At 50.6% G+C, this 20,690-nt stretch overlaps 1 protein-coding gene and 1 long non-coding RNA gene across 10 annotated transcripts in view; one reads left to right on the top strand and one right to left on the bottom strand.

The window, feature by feature from the left end:
• Positions 1-1,060: 1,060 nt before the first annotated feature.
• MBNL1 (muscleblind like splicing regulator 1) overlaps positions 1,061-20,690 on the top strand; it is an 85,978-nt gene continuing 66,348 nt past the window's right edge. For 6 of the 9 annotated variants that reach the window (XM_065640238.1, XM_065640236.1, XM_065640235.1 and 3 more), the window contains exon 1: positions 7,493-7,658. In XM_065640238.1, the coding sequence (XP_065496310.1) occupies positions 7,650-7,658 (9 nt within the window). In that variant the 5' untranslated portion in view covers positions 7,493-7,649. Of the gene's footprint in view, positions 1,102-7,212; positions 7,394-7,492; positions 7,659-20,690 lie in introns of those variants that run through there. The other 3 variants (XM_065640240.1, XM_065640232.1, XM_065640241.1) reach the window with 2 other exon arrangements.
• Positions 16,808-17,431, bottom strand: LOC135991639 (uncharacterized). The gene is made up of 2 exons (XR_010606533.1): positions 17,292-17,431; positions 16,808-16,961 (listed from the first exon to the last, which is right to left on the bottom strand). It is a non-coding gene; the product is annotated as an uncharacterized LOC135991639 (long non-coding RNA).

Genomic DNA, 20,690 nt, shown 5'->3' with positions numbered 1-20,690 from the left:
TCCCGCTGGCGTCGCCTGCAGCGTCTCCCCGCGCTGGTTTGCCGCGCAGTCGCGCGCCAGCACCTGCTGGCAGCGCAGCTGGGGCTGCAGCCCCGGGCACGGCTGCTGTGCACGCTCAGCTCCCGTGCACCGTGCGGAAAGCAGCTTCGACAGGCAGAGGAAGCCGACGGCGTCTCCTCTGCCGCGGTGCCCGCGCTGCTGCTCCCGGCTGCCGCCCACGCACCCTGCCCCGGCAGCGCCCGCCCGGCAGCGCTCCTGTCCCGGTGCTGCCCGGCCAGGGCCGCTCAGCCGCGGTTCAGCAAGGGCTGCCAGTGCCTGGTAGAGCCAGGGGACAGTGTTTCCCTCCCCAGGTTGAGCAAGGGACGTTTCTAGCAAGCTCTGCCCCACGCAGCAAGCTCTTGCGCCGCAGGGCTCGGGGCGGAAGGGCTGCTGCTGGCGCAGGAAGCCCGAGATGGCGGCGGTCGCAGCAGAAATAACAAAAACGGGTCTAGGGATCTCTGGCCGGTGAGGCCGGCCCCGCAACCGTTATCTGCGGCTCGCAGCAGGCAGGGAGCCCCAGGGACGCCACCCCGCCGCCCCGCTGCCGGGCACCGCGGGCGAGGGCCTGCTCGGGCCGCCTGGCCCGGCCCCGCCAGGTGCCGGTGGGCAGATCAACGGGTCACAATGGCAACGTCTCCAACTGGTGCATTTCAAACCGCGCGTTTGCGCCCAAGACGTGAGCTTCCCCAGCGGCCAGCCACGCCGCAGCTCGAGGTGCGGCTGCGATGCAAAAGCACTTCCCCTTGCATCTCTCTTTTTTTTTTTTTTTTTTAATTAGCTGAACGTAATTTTTGCTTCTTTAAGAAAATATATATGCAAACCCCAGTGCATCACCATGGTTACTGCTGTGTGCCACTGCAAATAGCTGATTTCACATCCTTAGACCTGTAGAGTTTGGAAAGTGTGGTTCTTGTGGCCTTTCACTGTTTCCCCCCTCCCTAGGCCACCATCCTGCAGTTGCAAAAAACGCACGGTATAATTATCCGCGCGCCGCCGGAGGAGGCGGTGGCCGCGCTGGCAGAGCTGCAGCACGCTCCATGCACCGTGCAGGACGGTCCCCAGGTAAGAATTCTGCTTTTTACTCCAATTCGTGGCTCTTGCCATCTGTGCAAATTCGCAGCAGAGTAGCGTACGGTTGTTTAGTGGGTTACGGTAAGTTGTTCAGAAAGCTAGATTGTTTTATTATGTCTGCATTTCATTGCACCTACTTTGGCATCTAGTTCTGGCTGTCTTGAGAGAAGTTAGGGAAGATTTAAGTTATATGTTAAAGAAATGAGCACTAAACACACAATTTTGTCATGCAAAGTTTAAGTAACAAACCCCTGCAGTTCTGAAGAGTATTAAGGGCAGCAGTCAGATCCCAAAGCGGACGCTGCTGGGGGTGCGGGGGGACCCCAGCGGTGTGGAGCCCCTGGGGACCCTGAGCGAGCACCGACCCGCTCCCAGGGACGCAGGCACAAACCCGGCTGGGAGCCGGGAGCCGCCGCCGCGGGTACGCCCTGCTCTTTTCTTCTGGTGTTGTCTGTTGATCTCCTGGGGTGCTTGCTCTGCAGGAAAAGTTGGGAGAAAGATTTTTTTTTTTTTCGCGCGCTTTCAGAACCCCACAAGGTGGTTCAGCGGTTTGTTCCGTGCTGCCGGCGAGGGGGGACAGGGCAGGGCGCTCGTGCTGAGGCCCCACCACCATAGCTGTGCTCATCGGTAAAGCCCACGAGAAATGAAAATTACATGAATCCCCTCCAAGTGAACCCTTGGCTTCCTGCCATGACACACGTTGCTGCTGGTGAAGGTCCCACCAGTTTTCTGTGATTCTGTGCGATGGCGGATCACAGGCAGGGTCCACCCGTCCCAGGCACCCGTGATGCTCCCACGGAGGTTAAAGTGGAGCCGGCACTGCCAGCCGGGCTCCAGCCCCAACTGAAGAGCCAGACAGAAATCATCGTTACAGAGAACGCAAGGATGTAGCATATGTCGTAATTATTCACTGTCAAACTATCAGTGTGGATTTTCCTCATTTATTTGCTTGTAGACCAGTAGAGATTTAAAATTCTTTATTACTTTTAACAAAAATATTGTCACTTAATAGTTGCAGGAGACTTTAAAATGAAAGGACAATACAGCGGAAGGGCCGAGTCTGAAATTTGTACATTATCTTCACTAAAGTGCACACGTAGATAATGTCGCTAAAACAGAAAAAAGGACTTTTAGCAGGGCAGCGTGACAGCGATGGCTGCGTGTCGCTGCGAGCGGAAGTTCGTTACTGCAGAAGCTGCGCTGCGTGAGGAGAGATGTAATGATTGCTTTCTTTATTGGCGAGACTGAAATCTAATGTCGGGCCTTTTCGGGGAACTTTAGTTTCATGAGTGTCGAACAAATAACAGCCTAAAGAAGCAAACGGCTTCTTCAGGATCCTAATTGCGTTTAGTCTCTTTGCAGTAGCTTCTGTACTTGCCGTTTAATAAAGGCCAGGGAAACAAAAAAAAGGAAAAGTTAGGGTACAAGGTTTGGTTTGCGCCTATTGTATTCCAGCTGTTTGGAATGATACAATGAGGCCACAAGACCTATTTCGAGCTTGCTGGATTTGCCCAGGCTTGCGGGGCTGGAGGCAGGGCAGGAAACCTTGCTCCATTTTCTGGGGTCGGACTCTTGCTTCACTCGCGCCGGGGCTGCGTTAGCTCCGCCACGAGGGTTCCTCTTTTTTGCTCCGGCTGTAAGGATGCATAGCGACTCTAAACCATGAAATGTCTCTCAAAATACTTTCTCTGTATATGTGTTTCTCTTTTCCCTTGTCTCCTAATTGATGTCTTTTACGTTTAAATGACATACGAGGCTAAGTGTACAATGACATATTTCTTTATCTTTCTCTGCTGGAAGATGATTAGTCCATTGTTTTGTTTGGGATCCCAGTTGATCATTGTCAGATGACAATCTGGGACATCACTGGATCTGCAGCTTCCTCATGATTTCCTCTTTACCGTGCCCTGCCTGGACACCTTGTCACTGCAGAGCTTGCACTTGGCATCTGTGCTTAAAGCCCTGAAACCGACAGAAACATGCGAAATGGAATGTGTTCACTGTATAGGCTATGGCGAGAAAGGGCATCCCCGATGAACAGGGCATGAACGTTCCAGCTGTGCAGCTGCGCGCGTCTCGGTGCCTGCGTCCCGGGGCAGGAGGAGGCCCGGTTTAGACAGCAGTTACGTTGTAAAGCTAGCTCTGCGTGTAGAAAAGATCGCTTGTGCAGACACTGGCCTACTGAAGCGGTTGAAGAGCAATCTGGGCGGTGAGGAGTTTGTAGGGAAAACTTTGTGAGCGGCACAACCGCTTTGGAAATGCCCGGCGTACTGATGTCAGCGTGCAGAAAGGAAACGGCCTCGCGTCTTTCTTTGTGATAGAACAGAAACAGGAAGAGCAACAAATGATCCATTACAATATTCGTTCCCAGGGACTCCCAAGGCGTGTGCACCCAACGCTGCCGTTATCTGAGCAGTGCATCTGTGCCGCTGCTGCTTTATATAACCACAGGCAAAGTCCTGCAAGTCAGGCAAATATAAAAATACCATGGGATACCAATTGTCATGAACTTTTTACTGATCTGGATTAAACTTCTTTGAAACAAAAATGAAAATTCATGGCATATTTTCCTGAAAGAAAAATGAATGTTTCTTCATACCTTTTCCGTCTCCAGTTTCTATAATAAAGCCAAAAAAAATGAAGAGAAAATTATTAAATCTGAAAAGCACATTATCACCTAATTTCACAAAACATATCTCTTTGTTTAGTTCAGCCCTGAGTACAGATCAAGAAAAAATGAAAATTTAAAGGCAAATTTCTTCTATTCTCCAAGCCTAATACATTTCAAAGCAAACAGCAAAGTGTTTTGGCTTATTCTGTTATGGATTGAAGGATGTGGCGGATGTAATTCTGAGCAATCATTTGAAATTTCAGAAGTCAACAGAAGCTCAGTATCTATAAATGAATAAAAGTAGCATTCAGGTGCAGTGGGGATACCACTTTAGTACTGATTTTTTTCGTTTGTAAGGTAAAAATAAATGCATTCTGGAACAACTGGGCACAGGTAACAAGTGATGCTGAGAATTACAAACACAAATTACAGGTTTTAAGGGTAAAAGACAAGCATGAGAGGGAGAAGATGGCAAGACAAAGTTCTAGCAGAAATACAACCCCAGTGTGTTTGGTGGAAAAATGAAGTTGGAACAAGGTGTCTGTGTTGATAGAGATGTTTAACGCAAGCAAGTTACGCTTCTGATACTGGAGATAAAGGCTTTGTTTTTTTCCTTGTCTTCTCTGATGTCTATGTGCCTGGTAGTTTTCTGGTAGCCTGTTATTCATGCCGATGGGATGAATACCAGCCTTGCGGTCTGAAAAAATACATGGCATGGGAGTCCCAGGCTGTGGAAACACAGAGCGGCTGAAATTAAAGCACATCCAACAAGGGGACCCTGTGTGTGGGGGTCCTGTGTCCCTTGTTTGTTTTCGAGCCGCAGGGCACCAGACACTGTCACAGCGTCCGCCCAAGTGCTGCCAGGCGAGAGCACCGCTGCGGGAGCAACGCCGAACACAGTGAAGAGCAGAGGTGTTGGGATTCAAAATAGAGTCAGCAAGGAGTGTCAGGTGTAAAGGACGGAGGTGTTTGGAGTATCTGCTGTTTGCACACCACGGGGGTGAGCAGGAGAGCTGTGGGGTGCAGGACAGCCCGAGCAGCACGTGCACGGGAGCATCAAACCAGCCCCTTGCTGAGGTGCCTGTGCTGGGCTGGGGCACTGGCCTGAGTTGTCAGGGAGACGGGCAGGAGGTCAGACCAAATGTGAAAACCCAACCATGGAAAAGCCTCCTATAGTTTTTGGCGTTTTAACTTCTGAAGTGTGTGGCACCCAGCTCCTTGCAGCGGCCTGGCCGTGCCCTTCTGTCACCATGCACGTCCCTGTGCTGCGGTCCCTGCCGGTGAAGGACTGATGCATCACAACTCTTAAGACTTCAGAAAAAAATTGCCTCCTTGTAGACATTACAATGTCTTTTTGGCACAGTGTAGATTATGCTGGCAGCAGAACTTGTTTATAGGATTCACACTCTTTGTCTCCGTGAACACGCATTTATTCAATGGCTCTTAATTTTCACAACCAAAGCGAAGAGAAAGCTCTGTGGAGGTGGAGCTGCAGTAGTTTGACATGTTCATTTTATAATGCTTTCCAAACCTAAGGGTGGTTAAAGCCTCTGTGGAAGCTCCCTGCAGTAAGTCTCATCCATGCCGAGAGGCAGGAGCACGGTACCGGTACCGTGGGTGGCCGCGCCGGTCACCGTGACCCGCGCAGAGGTGCCCGCGGGCTGGGGCTGGGGCCGGGCACAGCCTGGGCTGCGGCACCCGGAGCTGCCGGGGCAGAGCCCGCGCCCGGGGGACAGGGGATTTCCTCGTCTTGACTAATTGGCTACCGTTACATTGAGCAACAGGCACCCGGAGGAACAGAAACTGCTGGAGCGCTCGCCATGGGGTAACGGTTCTCTGAAACGTTCCCTATGGGAGGAAATAGAAATTGAAATTAAAAGTTTAACGGAAAAGGGAATAATTGAGCTTTTTAAAAAAACCTTTGTGTATATGCATTGAAATAAGCTCAGCCTTAGCAATAAATAGTTGCTTCATATGATATAATAATTGGAAAAAAATACTAAGCAAGACGTCTCCTGGAATCAGTGCAAATATTTGTAGGGTTTGGGTGTGAGTTTGGCTCAGACACATGACTGCTGCCTTGATATCAAAGTCAAAGTAAAAGCCGCTGATTTTATTGAAATGCTGAAATATAGAAAACTGAAAAACATAGTTCTCAAAGGCATGAGACTCTTTTATGGCAAACAGAAAAAAAAAAGAATTAACAACATAAGAGGTATATTGTGAGCCCCGGGGATGGAACGGACTGCACACTAGAAAAAAGAAGTGTAGATCAAAAGGAGTAAACTCCGGCAGGGGCAGAGGAAGAAGGAGCTGGAAGAGGGGCCATGAAAGGTCACTTAATCCGTTCCCTCGCCCCAGGCAGGGTGGAGTGGACCTAAATCACTCCTCCAGACGAGTGTCTAACCTTGATTCTGTACCCTTGTCAGGCCTTTTTTTCCCTCTAAGTCCAGCCTGAATCTCTCTCCCTGCAGTTTCAGCCCATCTTCTTGTCCTCACCACCATAAATACAGAGACAAGATTGTTCCCTGCTCTTTATTGTGTCCTTAAATCTTGGAAGATCATTGCTGTGCTTCCCCCAGTCTTGCCACTGTCAGGCTGTTTCCACTTCTTTCCATCGTTTTGTCCCCAACACCATCTCCGGAGCTCCTGTCCCGCATCCCAGCGGGCTGACATGGGTGGGAACAGCCCCTGCGTGTCCCCGGTGCCCTGGCACACGCCCCCAGCAGCCTGCCTGCCTCTCTGCCTGTTCAGCTGTGCATCCTTCTCTTTTTCTGTCCCTTAGGTTAGTGCCACGTTGTTTTGTTGAGATTCCTTCACGCGTGGCCCTAGACGTGGGCGATCTGGCAAGGGACGCATTTACATTGTGTCTGACTAATCTGTATTATCGTAGCTCCGTTTTCTGCGCTGGTCCCGTCAGCGTCGCTGGCGTGGCAGGACTGACCCCAGCCCCGGTGACGCTGGGCAGAGCAGAACTGGCGCCTCGGTGCCGGGGGTGCTGGTCTCGGAGGGACGCGGTCTCTCCGGAGCGCGGGAGCTCGGAGCAGGGCTCGGCTGTCGCGGTGGGCACCGGCCATCTGCTCCGGCCAGCGTGCCCGGGGAGCCCATGGGGATCACCCCGCCGGCCAGTGCAGCCCCGCGAGACCCCACATCAGCGTCACCTCCAGGCTCGTCTGGCTGGGGCCACATGGGCAAAAATCACCAGTCTGCAATGGGCTCGATCTGCCCAAGATGAAGGAAGAGCGGGAAACGGCATAAAAGCACGGGGGTTTTGCCTGCTCTAGAAAGAAGATCGGTACTGTGGCCTCATTAGAGGACAAGCATTTTGGGGGGTGTCGAACGAAGAGCGTTCTGCTGGAGAACGCAGCTTGAGGCCCGCAGGCCCAGCGCGGCCTGGCCGGGCGGTTGTGCTGGAGACGTTTTCCACCCGCTTCCCTCCCCCCGCCTTTTTTTTTTTTTTTTTTTTTCCTTTCCTCCGAAACCGGAGGCGGCGGCGGGGCCGGGCACGTGTGCTGGGGCCCGGGCACCGTGACTCATGAGGCGCCGGGCCGCGCCGCCGCGGGGAGGATGAAGGCGGCGAGTCCCCGGGGGAGGGCAGCCCGCGACGCCTCCGCTCGACACCTTGTCCTCGGGCTCGCGTCGCCCGGATCCCGGAGCCCGCGCCGGGCTTAGGTGAGCGGGGCCGGGCCGGGGCTCCCCGCGGGGCCGTGGCGGGCCCGGGGCTGCCGCGGGGCCGAGGCCGGGGCGCTTCCGGGTGGGGCGGGGGCGGCGGCGGAAGCGGGGGCCGGGGCCGGCGCGGGGAGCCCGGGCCGCTGCCGCCGCCTCCCGCCCGCCGCGCCGGCGGCGCTGTCAGCATGTGCCCCTGACTGCGCCGGGCCGCCGCGCCCGCACCGCCGTGCCCGGGCAGGGCCGCGCCCGCCCCGCGAGCATGCCCGAGGTGAGTGCCGGCGGGGCGCCGCAGGTGCCCGGGGCGCCGCGACCGCCCGCCCGGCCCAGCGGCCTCCCCGGCGCGGCGCGGCCCAGGGGCGGCGGCCCGGCGGGGAAGCGGGGGGGGGGGCCTCCGCTCGGCGGGGAAGCGGGCCGGGGGAGCCGCCGTGCGCGGCGGGGCGAGCCCGCCTGCCCATGCCCCGGTGCAGGCGGCGAGGCCGGGGGGGCCCAGCCCGGCGGCGGGAGCTCGCCCGGCGGGAGCCGTGCGGGGCAGGTGCGGGGGCGAGCGGCGCGGCCCGGGCCGGCGGGCAGGGGAAGCCCCGCGGGCGGGAGGGCCGGGCCGGGGGACGCGGGGGTCGGGCCTGTGCTGGGGCTGAGTCCGGGCACTGCGGCTGCTCCAACAGCCCGGTTATTGCGGGCAGATTTTTAAAGCAGACGGTAGCTTGGAAGGGACGTCACCAGTGTGGTGCGTGCTCAGCGCGGCGGGAGCGAAATCCCGTGTCCGGACGTACTGCCTGCCCGCCTGGTCCTTCGGGAGCTTCTGCGCGACCTGGGTGCGGATAGTGCTTGCGTTTGGGTTTGGGTTTGGTGCTGGTTTGGTTTTTTGCTTTTTTTGGTGAAAGTTATCGAATTCAGAACTTTGTTTTGCATCTCGTTACTGTAAACAAGTTAAGACGTTAACGTAATGGGAGAGAAGAATGCAGGGATGTCGTCAGTATAAAATGGTTGGTTTAGAAAAATATATCATTTCTTTTAGAATTCTTTCTTTTGATGATTTTTTTTTTGAGGAATGGAATATACACTGCAAAACATGGCAGTAGCAGAAGGACACGAGTGACAAAGTAGAGACAGTGAAACTGCATGAGAGCAGGTTCCACAGAGAGATGTGAGGACAGGAGGGAGAGAGGTAAATAACGAGTAACAACGTTGAATACATAGGTGGACCATATCTTGTTTAGCACCACGGAAAAAAGGTTCTAATGAAATGACAACGCATTCCAAAGTGACACAAGGAGGTAATTTGCATAATATATAATTAACTGGTGATACTTATTACTGCAGGGGAGGTTTGAGGGTGAGCGCTGGCTGTTGGCACTTGGGAGCTGCGGTGGAGCGCAGGCTCGTGCCGGGCTGACCCTGCCCCGTGCTGACACACACCAACACTGCGATGATTTAACGAGAGAGCAGAGAAAGGAAGGTGGCCGGTGGTGAGGGACCGGACGGGGCGCTGGGTGACGCTGAGCTGGGCTCTGTGCTTCCAGCACCTGCTTTTGCCATGTACATTTTGTGAGGCCCATGTCACTCTGTTTTCCTCAGCTGGTGTTGGATCAGGGGAGGACTAGAACATTGTAAAATTGAGTTGGACTTCCCTGGATTTAAAGGCCAGGCTTCTGAGCTGCACAAGTTCTTCAGGCTTAGTTGAAATGTGATGTTGAAATAGAAGAGCGATGGTGATGACTAGACATTCTGGGTTTTATGACCACTTAGTCTCCAGACTTGGGAAAAATTTGAAAACTTATTACCCTATGTGTTGTATATATGAATTAACAGTAATTGTGGAGTGACACCTGAAGGTACAGGGTTGTGCAGCTGTTATTTGCTGGGGCTACTGCGGAAAGATGGGCGGCAACAGATTTCTTAATCTGGTCTCTGAGAGAGAAAGTGACAGCGTATTTATTGTCTCCTTTCCTTAAAGCCATCACGGGATTCAGTTTATTTTTAATGGCAGGCAAGGATCCGAGTCCAGGGATGCTTCATTATGTATGAAGCTGTTAAATCAGTGGGCAAAACTGGGGCATTGTGTGAGCAATTTGTAATTCACTTGAGTTAGGAAGCAGCGTCAGAGCTGTTGTGTGGGAACTCCCCTTGGCTGCAGCGGAGTGTATGGTTTCCATACATCCACGGCACAGCGCCCGCGTTCCCTGTGCTGGGAACAGCCTGGCTTTGTGATTTCTTTTCATTTACCCACAAAATCCTCCTTTGTGCTGGCTGTGTCAGAAGTGTTGCGAGGCACAGCTGTGCCACGTGCCAGATCCACACGAGCTTCGCGTGTCTCTGGGCTCAAAGCTGTATTGCAAACTCGGGAGGTCACCAGTTCCACGTGTCCGACGGCTCCCTGCAGCTCGGACCCTCCTGGGCAGATGTCTGACCTGTGTCCTTCGCCCTCCAGGCAGAAGATGTTAGCGTTTTAGGTCTGGTAGATTAACAAGGTAATAGATAGTTTCTATATTGAGGAGTATCAACAAAACAGTTTAATTACTGGAAGCAGATAATTTTCATTTAAAATTTCTCTGGTATGTTATTATGTAATTGTGGAAGTTATCATAATTCATAGTCTTTGCTCGCAGGTTTGTCTGTAGGCAGCCACGGCCAAGCAGTTGCTCTCTCGCTGACTCGCTGCAGTTGGTGTTGGGTGGTGTGAGAGTTTCCAGCCCAGCTCATCCTGGTGGGACTGGGGGGACGGTGAAAGCGTAATCCTGGGCAAGACCGGGGCGTGGGGCTTTAGTGGGGTGCGGAAAGGGTCCTGGAGAACCTCGCGCCACATACAGCAGCGCAGTGTGAGCCCTCGGGAAGGCTGGGCTGCGGGTTCAGCTCCACGCTGGCTGCGGTCGGTGATGGGTATGGTGTGGGGGACACATAAAAGTGTCAGGGAATTTTGCTGATTTTACTTTAGACTGGAAATGCTGTCAGTTCATTCTGCTTTGGGAAGTTCAAAAATATAATCAGGAATAAGTAAGTGTGAAACAAGCTGCTTCAAGCCTTAAATGTAGGCATTCATTTTCAGTTTTGGAGAAAGGTTAATTTTCTTTTGCATTACTCCACCTCTTGAATTCTACTACTTTGTTGCTTCACTAAGACTCAGATGCTGTTCATAATTTTCTAGTATTAATAGGTAATAATTACAAAAGTTTATAGATATTCCACTTCCCATAGCAATGCCGAGGATTGAATAAACTGACGTTTTTAGACAGCTCCGTGACAAATACCACACACTGACAAGCATTTGAAAGTAGCAGGTGCTGCTGCTTTCTTCTAAAACCTGTTTGCGTGGAGGTTTCTGGTGCTCGTCCAGTTTGCATGTCTCAGGAGCACTGAAAACGCTACTTTCCACAATGTCATAAGTAGGGAAGATACTATTGAAAAACGTCTGTAGTGTCTGTGCTCGCAGGGGTTTTTGGGGGACTGGTAGGTGTGCTGTGGCTGTGGCACAGTGTCCGAGCTCGTCACGCTGCACCCCGGCGTCACCTGCAAACCTGGCTTCTGAACTTACAGCCTGTGTGTGGGAAACCTGGAGAATGGATGTGAAGTGCGGGAGATGGTGTCGCAGCACACCAAAGAGCTAAAAAAACCAGTGAACTGTCAAAAGGGTGTTGGCCACGGGGCCATTATTTTGGTGTCCCGGAGGCCACAGACCATTAAAGCCGCTTGGCTTTCCTGTACTGTGCGGATGGGGCGTGTGGCTGCAGTAAAGGTTCTTAAACATGTAGTGTAGGTGAAAGTCTTCTGGCCAGCTCAGCTCAAAACAGGCACTTTCCTCTCTGTTTTTGTTTCCTTTAAGTGTTTGTTTTATTCTGCTGCTTCAGATTTAATGCAGAGGTGGTAGCGGCCCAGGAATGGCTGTGATTAGGAGGACGAGCCTTAGCACCTCTTCATGTCCAGAACAGACTGGGGACATCATTTGTCTAACACGCATTGGATTACAAAAAGTGCCTTGCAGTAACTATTCATTACCCTTAAAGGCTTAATATGTGTTTTCCTTTGCATTATGCACATTTAAAATGCAAATGCTGTGAAGAGGTGATTTTGCTGTTAACAAAGACCAGCTCATTAAGATAAAACTGTGAAAAAAGTTCTATTCCCTTTTGTTGTAGTAGTTTTATGATTTTTGTCCATGCTGAGGATGACTTCTGTAACTCTGAATACTTATAAAAAAATTCCTGCAACTGCTTCTGTCCAGAAGGAATTTTAGTGTGGTTTTATTTTGTATATTTTTATGACGATTTTGCATTATGAGCAAAGGAGGACACTAATGTCAGCAATCAGGTGTTGCCTGAAATAATCTGGTTTTGTACTGTTGTTTGTTTGTAAGTGGAGGCAGAATAATCCTGCACACAAAGGTGCAGGTGCTGCCAGGGGGCTCGGGGATCTTTTGGAGCATGGGCAGAGCTGGGGTGTGCGGGGACAGGGGTGGGTGCTGTGCAGAGCCAGGGGGGTTGCCTATCTTTTTTTTTTTTTTTTAATTTTATTAACAATTACAGATTGTAAACTTAGTTTCCCAAGTAATGCAGCAAAGTAAACAACATTTCCTTCCTACTACCCCCTAATTATTTACCGAAAGGATAAACATGAGTGGTTTTTTATTGCTGTCCTCGGTGACATTTGGAGTCTGTTCTGCCATGAGTACGTGCAATTGTAATTCCCATTAGTGTCAATGAGAGTTTGCAGCAATTAACCAGGAAAGAGAAGGGATCATTAAAACCGTATCACGCTTGTGATGAAACTTGAATACATCACAAGATAAAAAAGCACACATTAATATGAAAAGCTGGGAGGTGAAGGTTTTGCGTATGGCACTGTATAACGGAGCGCGGCTCCTGGTGGGGCTGTCCCAGCGAGCAGCCCGTGTCACCCTTCCCGTTGTACCCTCAGCAGTTTGTGCAGGGTGAATGTCCATTTGGAGAATACAGCCGGTGACACATGTTGTCTTCCGCTGCTCTGCGCATTCAGAACCAGTTCGTTCTCCTGCTCTGAGGCTGATCTGGAGTTTCTCCCGGCGCCCGTGGGTGCAGCAGGAGCGCGGTGGCCGCGGTGCTGAGCTGGTGACGGTCGGTGCCCACGGACTGGGTGACGATGGGGTGAGGGCTGGTTGTGCTGGGCGTGGGATGGCATCCAGCTGTGTGTTAGAGAAGAGCTTTTTTCTGGGATCAGTCATTTTTTTAAAATGTCTGCTTACTGCCAGGTAAAATAGTCCATGTTTCAAATTATGTACATATGCTGCAATGTTATAAAAGAATATTTTTATGCAAAATATCGTTATTTGAGGTAGCTGAGAGGACTCTTTTTGAATGTACTATAACAAAAAAGTCCAAGTTCGCAGTAGATATAATCTATTAGCCCTCCCTAAAGTCTCACTTAAATTCTCACTAAGTGCAGCTTGAATTTTTAATGGCATAATTGCTATTTGGTAGTAATTAGAAATAGCAGCAGCAGCTTATAAGGTAAACTGTCACGAGGATGTTAAATATTGCGCCTGGAGTTCGTTTTCATTTGAATCTACAGCTTGCAAAGGAAAACGCAGGAAGCCAGGACTGAGTGAACCACGACTGGCTGTGACTTTTGTGTAGCCAGGCGATCATTTCCATAAGCCAAGTGCATAACCAGCGTTAGCGCAGTGCAGGGGCATGGGCAGTGCTGGCCCCGCTGCTGCTCAGCCCCGGGCCCGTCTGTCCTTCTGCAGCCCCGGGCCCGTCTGTCCTTCTGCAGCCCCGGGCCCGGCCCGTCTGTCCTTCTGCGGAGCTGCCGCTCGCTGCTGGTGAGAATTCTGGGACAGAAACAACTTCCAGCCCTATTTGAGCTGTGCAACTATCGGAGCTGTGCAACTGCCTGTGTTGCTCTTCGCACCTTGTGCTTCTGGCAAATATGCCAAATATTTGTTTTCATAGAAAATTATTTTGGGACATAAATATGCAAGCTGTATGTCGGTGGCTCAGTTGGAATGAACTTCAGCACAATGAAAAGAAGGAAGTGCTAGATGGGTTAAAATATCTCTAGTTATTTGACATTTGGAGAAGTGAGCTTCCCCGTAGCTCTCCAGCGCTCGCCCAGCTGTATTTGACTCATTTTATCAGTTCTTTGTTTGAATTTACAGGTGGCAGTTTAAACTTCTGCGTATAGTCCAGGCTCTGCTACTGGAAGCAAACCTTACTGGCTGCCCCTGGGGAAGCTGCTCTTGGAAAAGGAGTTTTTTTCACTTAACATTCTTGTCATTAATGTTACATTCAGAGCTGGTTCTTACAAAAGTGTGTCAGTCTTGCTTGCAGTGGCACAGTAGAAAATTAACAGAGCATGCACTGAATTTTCCCCTTATCTCCCTATAGCACATTTTATATATCTTGTAGTGAGTTGTTTTGTTTCTACGGTTTCAGACTTTGTGTTTCAGAAGATTAATAGACTTAGCAGCCCTGTTTGCTAAGCTTAGTGATGATAACAATGTAATAAGTCATGAGACAGTCGCAGATCATCTGGCAAGGCAAAATATGCCTTGGGCTTGAACTTGGAGCAGCTATTATTTGGAGAGAAAAGTAAAATGTCAAAAGCATTATAAATAACGTGTCCTGACTTGGGTGGCTGTAAGTTCAAGTTCGCTTGAAGAAGCCTGCATGGGAGGCTTGGTTGACAGCGTCTGCGTTCACCCTTTATACGTGCCAGCTGGTGGAGGCAGGATTCGTGGGGTTGATGCGTGGGGTTTAGGGTGGCTGGGGTGCTGCTGGCAGCGGGGCAGGAACGGGGAGCAGCTCCGCACATTCCTGCTGCGCTGCTGGATCCGACCGCGAGCGGTGAGTAAGGGCTTGGGAACCCGGAGCATGCTTGGGCTCTGGGCCCAATCCTGCTTCCAGAGAACCTAATGGGAATTTTTCCTTCTAAAAAAGGGAGAGCGGGCAGAGCTGATCAGTTGGCTTCTGCCAGGCCCTCGGTGCTCCTCTCGGGAGTCCTTTAACTGTGCCTCTGCCATTGCGGTGACACCTACCCGGTGTTCTCGGAGATAAGCTTTTCTTTTACATGTAAGTAAATTGCTGTAGGAGAAGATGAAGTTCGCTGTGTTTATTTGGTCTAGCTAAACCCGAAGTCTCGAGGCTTTAAGCGCCGTGCTCCCCGGGGCAGAGCGTGCAGCTCGGGGAGCTCACTCAGCCAGGCAGATGTGTCAGGTTTTCCGAGCAGGTTGCCAGGCTGGAGGCAGCGGTAGCTGGGCCTGGATTCGCCGTGGACGGCACGTGTGTCCGTGTGCGCAGGCGCCCGGGAGCCGCTGCTCCAACATCTGCCCCGTTCTGCTCGCGGAGGCGCAGGCGGGACGGCGGCTGGGACGGGGCTGTGCGGAACCGCCTGCCCTTCCTCCTCCTCCTCCTCCTCTTCCTCCTCCTCGCTGTTCCTCCTTGCCATTCCTCCTCCTCCTCGCCCGTCCCTGAGGTCGGTGCTCACTGTCCCAACTGACACCGGTTATTTCGGTGTTGCTTGTGCCGTTTGGCTTCCATGGCAGAAAGGTCCTGCCGGCTGCACGTACCGATAAACACAGCATGATTTACTTGTGAGAAATAAACCCTGGTATTTTTTTTTTTCTGACACTCTGAGGCTGGAGGAGAAAAAAAAGCGCCGAACAAAAAATGTTTCTTCCAGTGTTGGGAAGACTTTGTTAGAGCCTGGGCGGCATTTCTGACTTCATGTGATCACTTTTGGTTTTCAGTGAAATCCTTTCCATGTGTAATGTTATACGGGAAACCTTCGGTGCTCAATACGTAGGCAAAACTTAAACCGACTTTGATACTTGTTTCAGAAGCAGTGAAAAATCAAAGGTAGCGAGTCCGTGAAACTGCTAATGTAATTATGTGCTTTTCAGCTTTTTGATGTGTAACAGTGAAAAGCGTTCTGGGAGTGCAGGCACTTACTGCTATGACTTAGCTTTGAAAGCTGCTTAGAAGAAAGTCCCTGGGAAAATATCTTGCTGCTTATCAGCGTTTTATGGAACTCCTGTATTTATGTGGAAATATATTCCATAAATAAATCTTTAATGATGTGATTTTTTTGGTGAAAAGTAGATGCAGCTCTGTTCAATTCTTCTAATTAAATACAGCTAATGGTGGGAACTAAAATACAAGAATTTGGACTTCTTTCACTCATTTTTCTGCATGACCGACAAAATTATTGCTTTGGGTTTGTTTGTTTTGTTTTCTACAACTTCTAAGCATTCTGTCTTTACTCACCATTTTTATAAAAGTTGCTTTTTCTTAGATCTTTTCAGAAATTATTTTCCAAATAGTCCATGTTTTTTTGCATAAGACTAGAATTTTAAACTTTCCTGTTAGGTACTTTTAAATGGCTTTTAGAGGTAAGAGTGAGAATACAAGTAAAACTGTAGTTTTCGAGCTTTTTCCCAAATTCCTTCACTGCCTTGTTCAATTTGGGTAGGTTGCACAGGGACGTTAGTGAAAAATGGGATGTGTGGAGGAGAACTGGAGGACAGAGAGGACCCTTCCCTGTGAGAGATCCTTTGGGAAAGCAGGTAAAGCTGGCGGAGGCAGCCGGCGATGCTCTCCTAGACTTGATTGGTTTTGCTGTAATCAGAAGAATTATTTTTCTCTTACATTAGTGTGTAACAGTTACCTCTGATACCTTGGATGGTGACAGAGCATAAAGAGTGAAAAACCCCATTCTTTAGGATTTAGATTCTTACATAAATAATGAAAATAAATTACTTTAGATTCATTGTATTTTTTGAAGAGTCATAAAAGTTTTTACTGTCCTGGAAGGATATGAGTGATAAGTATGAATTAAATGTAAGGCCAGAATGTATTAAAACACAGAAAATACTCTACTTTGCGTTTCAGATTCTTTGAGAAACAGAAAGCTTTGAAGTGCAGGTGACTTTGTCTCCTTCCTCGCAGCAGTTTCGCAGCCCTGTGGCTGCCTTGCCATTCACGCCAGCAGGAGTGGGGTCGGCGATACCGGTGATGCCTGGCTGCTCTGCTCGGAGTGTCCCCAGCGCGGCGCTGCTGTGGCTGATGGGACCAGGGGGACTGTGGGGGTGCTGTCCCGGGCGCTGCTCTACAGTGCCAGCGATGCCTGGCTGCTCTGCTCGGGGTGTCCCCAGCGCGGCGCTGCTGTGGCTGACGGAGACGTGGGGATTGTGGAGGTGCTGTCCCGGGCATTGCTCCGCGGTGCCGAGTGCCATCTCGGCGCTGCCGTGGGCCTGTCCGGGGCGTGCTGCCCTCCTTCAGTTCCTACCACATCGGCAACCCTCTTTTCACCCATTCCCATGTAATTTTCTCATCCTTGGAGAGAAGCATGTGATTGTCACGGCATTGCCACAGCTCACCATGACTGAGCTGAAGTGACCAGGCCATTGAAACCCGAGTTCTGACTTGCCGTCGAAAGCAGAACTCTGTGTAACGTGTTCCTCATTATCTGTATTCACGTCCCTTTTTGTTTGCCCTCGAGTCAGGCGCGAGGTGAGCAGGCCTGTGCGCGCAGGCGGCTGGTGGTGGGGCGTCCCACGCTGAACGTTGCTGCAGCCGGCTGGTCCCTGCTGGTGGCCGGTGCTCTGCAGGTGGGACAGTGCGCCGGTCTGGAGCAGGTGACATCAGCAGCCTGTTGTGTTTCTGGTAGTTACGTTCAGGTTTAATCTCGCTGTTTAATTTTACGTGTGCAAGGACATGCAGGCTCCTAATTCATCATTATTCACATAACAAAGTGACCATCGTGCGAGCGGGCAAGAACTTGGAAAGGTACAGTTTGGTGATGGGGCAGCCCAGCCTGGGGCAGGTCAGCAAAGCTGAGTGGAGGAGCTTGTTAGCAGGAGCAAGTGCTATTAGTAATAAATGAATAATGTTAGTACTGACCATGTATGTGCCGTAATCCATCGGATGCTCACCAGAGTGCTCTTGCAAGACTCGCGTTACCCGTGGCTGGGACCCAGTCAGGGGAAGGAAAAAGCCACCCTGTGCAACCAGGGCCACGGGGCCAGTGCCCAGGAGGGGAAGTGAAAGATGATAGAGCTGATTGTAAAAAGCGGGAACCTTTCTAGAGGTAACATGCAGATTTGGTTTAGAACCTTAGAAGTACTGAGGTGCGGGTGTGTTTTCCCTGGCTGTGCAGCAGATGCTGAGGCAGCCGAGCTGCAGGAGCGAGGCTGCGGCTGCTGCAGGGAGTGCGAGGGAGCTCCCGGTCCCCGCTCCTCCCCAGTCCCTGCTGCTCCCGGTCCCCGCTCCTCCCTGAGCCCAGGGCTCCTGGTCCCCGCTCCTCCCCGGTCCCCGCTCCTCCCTGAGCCCAGGGCTCCCGGTCCCCGCTCCTCCCCGGTCCCCGCTCCTCCCGGTCACCGCTCCTCCCCGAGCCCAGGGCTCCCGGTCACCGCTCCTCCCGGTCACCGCTCCTCCCCGAGCCCGTCGCGTCAGCTGGGCTCCATGTCAGAGGGGAGCTAGTGCTTCCCTGCTGAGTCACGGACAGCGCTTCTTTCTGTAGTAGTTGCTATTCTTGTTGTTGTCACGTCGTATATATTGATATATATATATATATATATAACGTGTTATGTATATACACACGTACACGTACAGTTAGAAATCCCCTGCCAACACAGGAGTGTTTTTCAGTGATGTGTACTCTTCTTTTTGCCACTGGTACAAGTACCTCCCGGTTTGGAGTGTCAGCTGTGGGACTTGTCCTGAGGTTTGGTGTGTGGCCGTGTCCTTGAGGAAACCACCCAGAAACTGCTGCATCCCGAGCAGGCACCCCAGCCTGCTCCCACTGACACAAGCAGTAACATGTCACATAAAGTCACAGGCGTGCATGATGCAGGAGACAGTAGGAAACATCTTCCATGTGAAATGTGCCTTTTTGGTGGCAGGGACGGCGTGGGGCCCTGGTGCGGTGCCACCGCCGGGGTGCCCCCGTGCCGCTCCTGCATTGCTTGGGCTGCGTGCGTTTGCAGTTCATTACACGACGTGTCCTTAATGTGCAAGAGTCTGAATAATAAATAGCTTTTTACTTTTTGGAAGAGCGCGTAGTTATTTTGTTATGGCCTCTTACATGTCATTGTATAGAAATCCAATGTTTAAAATTAATATTAATTATAACAAGCATATAAGACTGATTATAGCTAAAGAGCTTTTAGTTGTTTTGATTCAGTTTGGTTTTTTTTTTTTAAAAAAAAACCCACTTGGAGTTTTAAGTTAGATCACTAGATTACTGTTATTTTTAAAGATAAACAACTTCTTTTTAGATGCATGGGAAATGTCACTTCTTTTACGGTTGCAATTCCCCTATGCCAGGATAATACAGAACTTCTAGTTCTAAAATATATTATGTAAATGTTATGGTAAAGGGATTATGGTATGGATATGTTTTTGCTACCAGAAACAATACTTGCAACTTCAGTGTTGAGGATGGATGTGCGAACGCTTTGTAATGTGTAAATCAAGGGCAAAGCGGGTGAAATGCAGAGCAGTCCCTCTGCCGTGCCGTGTCTCTGGCTTGCTGGTTGCAGGAGCAGATAGTGGCCAGGGCACACGTTTCCTCGTCAGACACACACTGACCTTTCCCTGCCTTGGTTATAAATACACAGCCAGCTGATGCTGTCAGATCATGTGGATCCTGCACGGCTGTGCAGTCCCAGATTTTGTAAAGGAGACTGATATATACCATAGGTTATAAAAAATAAAAATGTCAACAGACATATTTCTTGATTTTTCAAGGGTTTTTTAAAATTACAGTAATAGTGGTTACTTCGTAACTGTCTGCTCTTTAAAGGAGAGAGGGTTTGTGGAATTTGCAGTATAACTTTCTGACTTGCAAACAGCATTATTCTAACATAAAGCAGGACAGGATCAGGCCGTGGGATTTGTACGTCAGTGCCATTTCACTGCTGGTAAGACTGGGGCTCGGTTTGCTCAGGGACGTATGTCTTGCAGAACTGATTCCAAGGAAATCTCATTTCTGCACAGTGTAGGAATGTGTGCGCAGTTGGAGGCACTTACTTTATGACTTGTTGACTCTTTTTTCATTATTTCTCCAGTTTTTGTGAACCGAGTACACTTGGCTGTGTTAAATTCAGCTGTAGTGTCACAGTTAGGTGTTTCTGCTAAAGCGGTTTCAGAAACTATGAAATACACTGAAGATAAACCGCCGTCTGATGCGGATCTGCCTGGGAAGCCCACTGCCATCAGTGGGAGCGCCAGAGCTAAAACAGGACAGAAGTAACCTTTAAAGCACTGCTACCAGTACTACTGCTACTAAAACTATGTGTATTATGCAAAATATTTGGGTCATAGAAGTAGCGTTGGCAGTTTTTTTACAAACGTGTGGGACGTGCTCGGTTCGGTGCTGGCAGTGCCGCCGTGCCGTGCGGGTGTCCCGGCTGCGGGGCTGGGGCTGTGACACCCTCTCCATGGCGCGGGGTCCGGTGTTGCCGTGTGGGTGTCCCTGATACCCGGCCGGGGCTGTGACGCCCTCTCCATGGCGCGGGGTCCGGTGTTGCCGTGCGGGTGTCCCTGATACCCGGCCGGGGCTGTGACGCCCTCTCCATGGCGCGGGGTCCGGTGTTGCCGTGCGGGTGTCCCTGATACCCGGCCGGGGCTGTGACGCCCTCTCCATGGCGCGGGGTCCGGTGTTCCCGTTTGGAGCGGGCTGCTCCATGCTGCTGCCTTTGCACTGCTTTCCCCCAACAGATGTGAAAGTGCAGATTGGGAGGGGGGTCTGTTTGCTGTGCTGTCATACTGGTGCAGTGGGTACAGTTCCCACAGAGCTAGAGTACAAGACCAGTTTGGTCTGTTCAGCAGTAGTTTACTAAAGAATGGTTTTCTTTAATCAATCCTTCACTGTTATGTGGCCAAGATGTTAATTAGCTCATTGTTTCCGCTTAATTTTGTGACAGCGCTCTAATTATATCCCTCAATTGTGCCATGAAGTAATTGCTGTGTCTTTTCCAAATTTTGTGTTGAGATATGTTATTGGTAAACTTTGAATTTGGCAGAGGTGTTTGAAAATACTGTAAGGCAGTCAGTAATTTTTGTATTTCTTTATTTAAAAGACAGGCATTTGGCAATTTCGAACTTTGAGATTGTACTGTCAATGTAAATAGAATATTGATTTTATTCCATTTCCTGTCTCATTAGAGTCATTGTCATGAGGATGAATTCGTGCTGTGTAATTATCTGTTCTTGCTGACAGTTCTCATGTCACTGAGACTATTTTTTTCAGCTTCTACTTTCTCTGAGCATAAAAATAGCATTCTTCACTGCCACGTTCTTTAGCGTTGTGCTTTTTGCCTGTCCGGCTT

This window comes from Caloenas nicobarica, chromosome 8 (assembly GCF_036013445.1).
Source record: "Caloenas nicobarica isolate bCalNic1 chromosome 8, bCalNic1.hap1, whole genome shotgun sequence".
In the NCBI taxonomy this organism is placed as follows: domain Eukaryota; kingdom Metazoa; phylum Chordata; class Aves; order Columbiformes; family Columbidae; genus Caloenas; species Caloenas nicobarica.
Note: the sequence above shows the minus strand (reverse complement) of the source record. Positions and strands in the feature narration are given on the sequence as shown.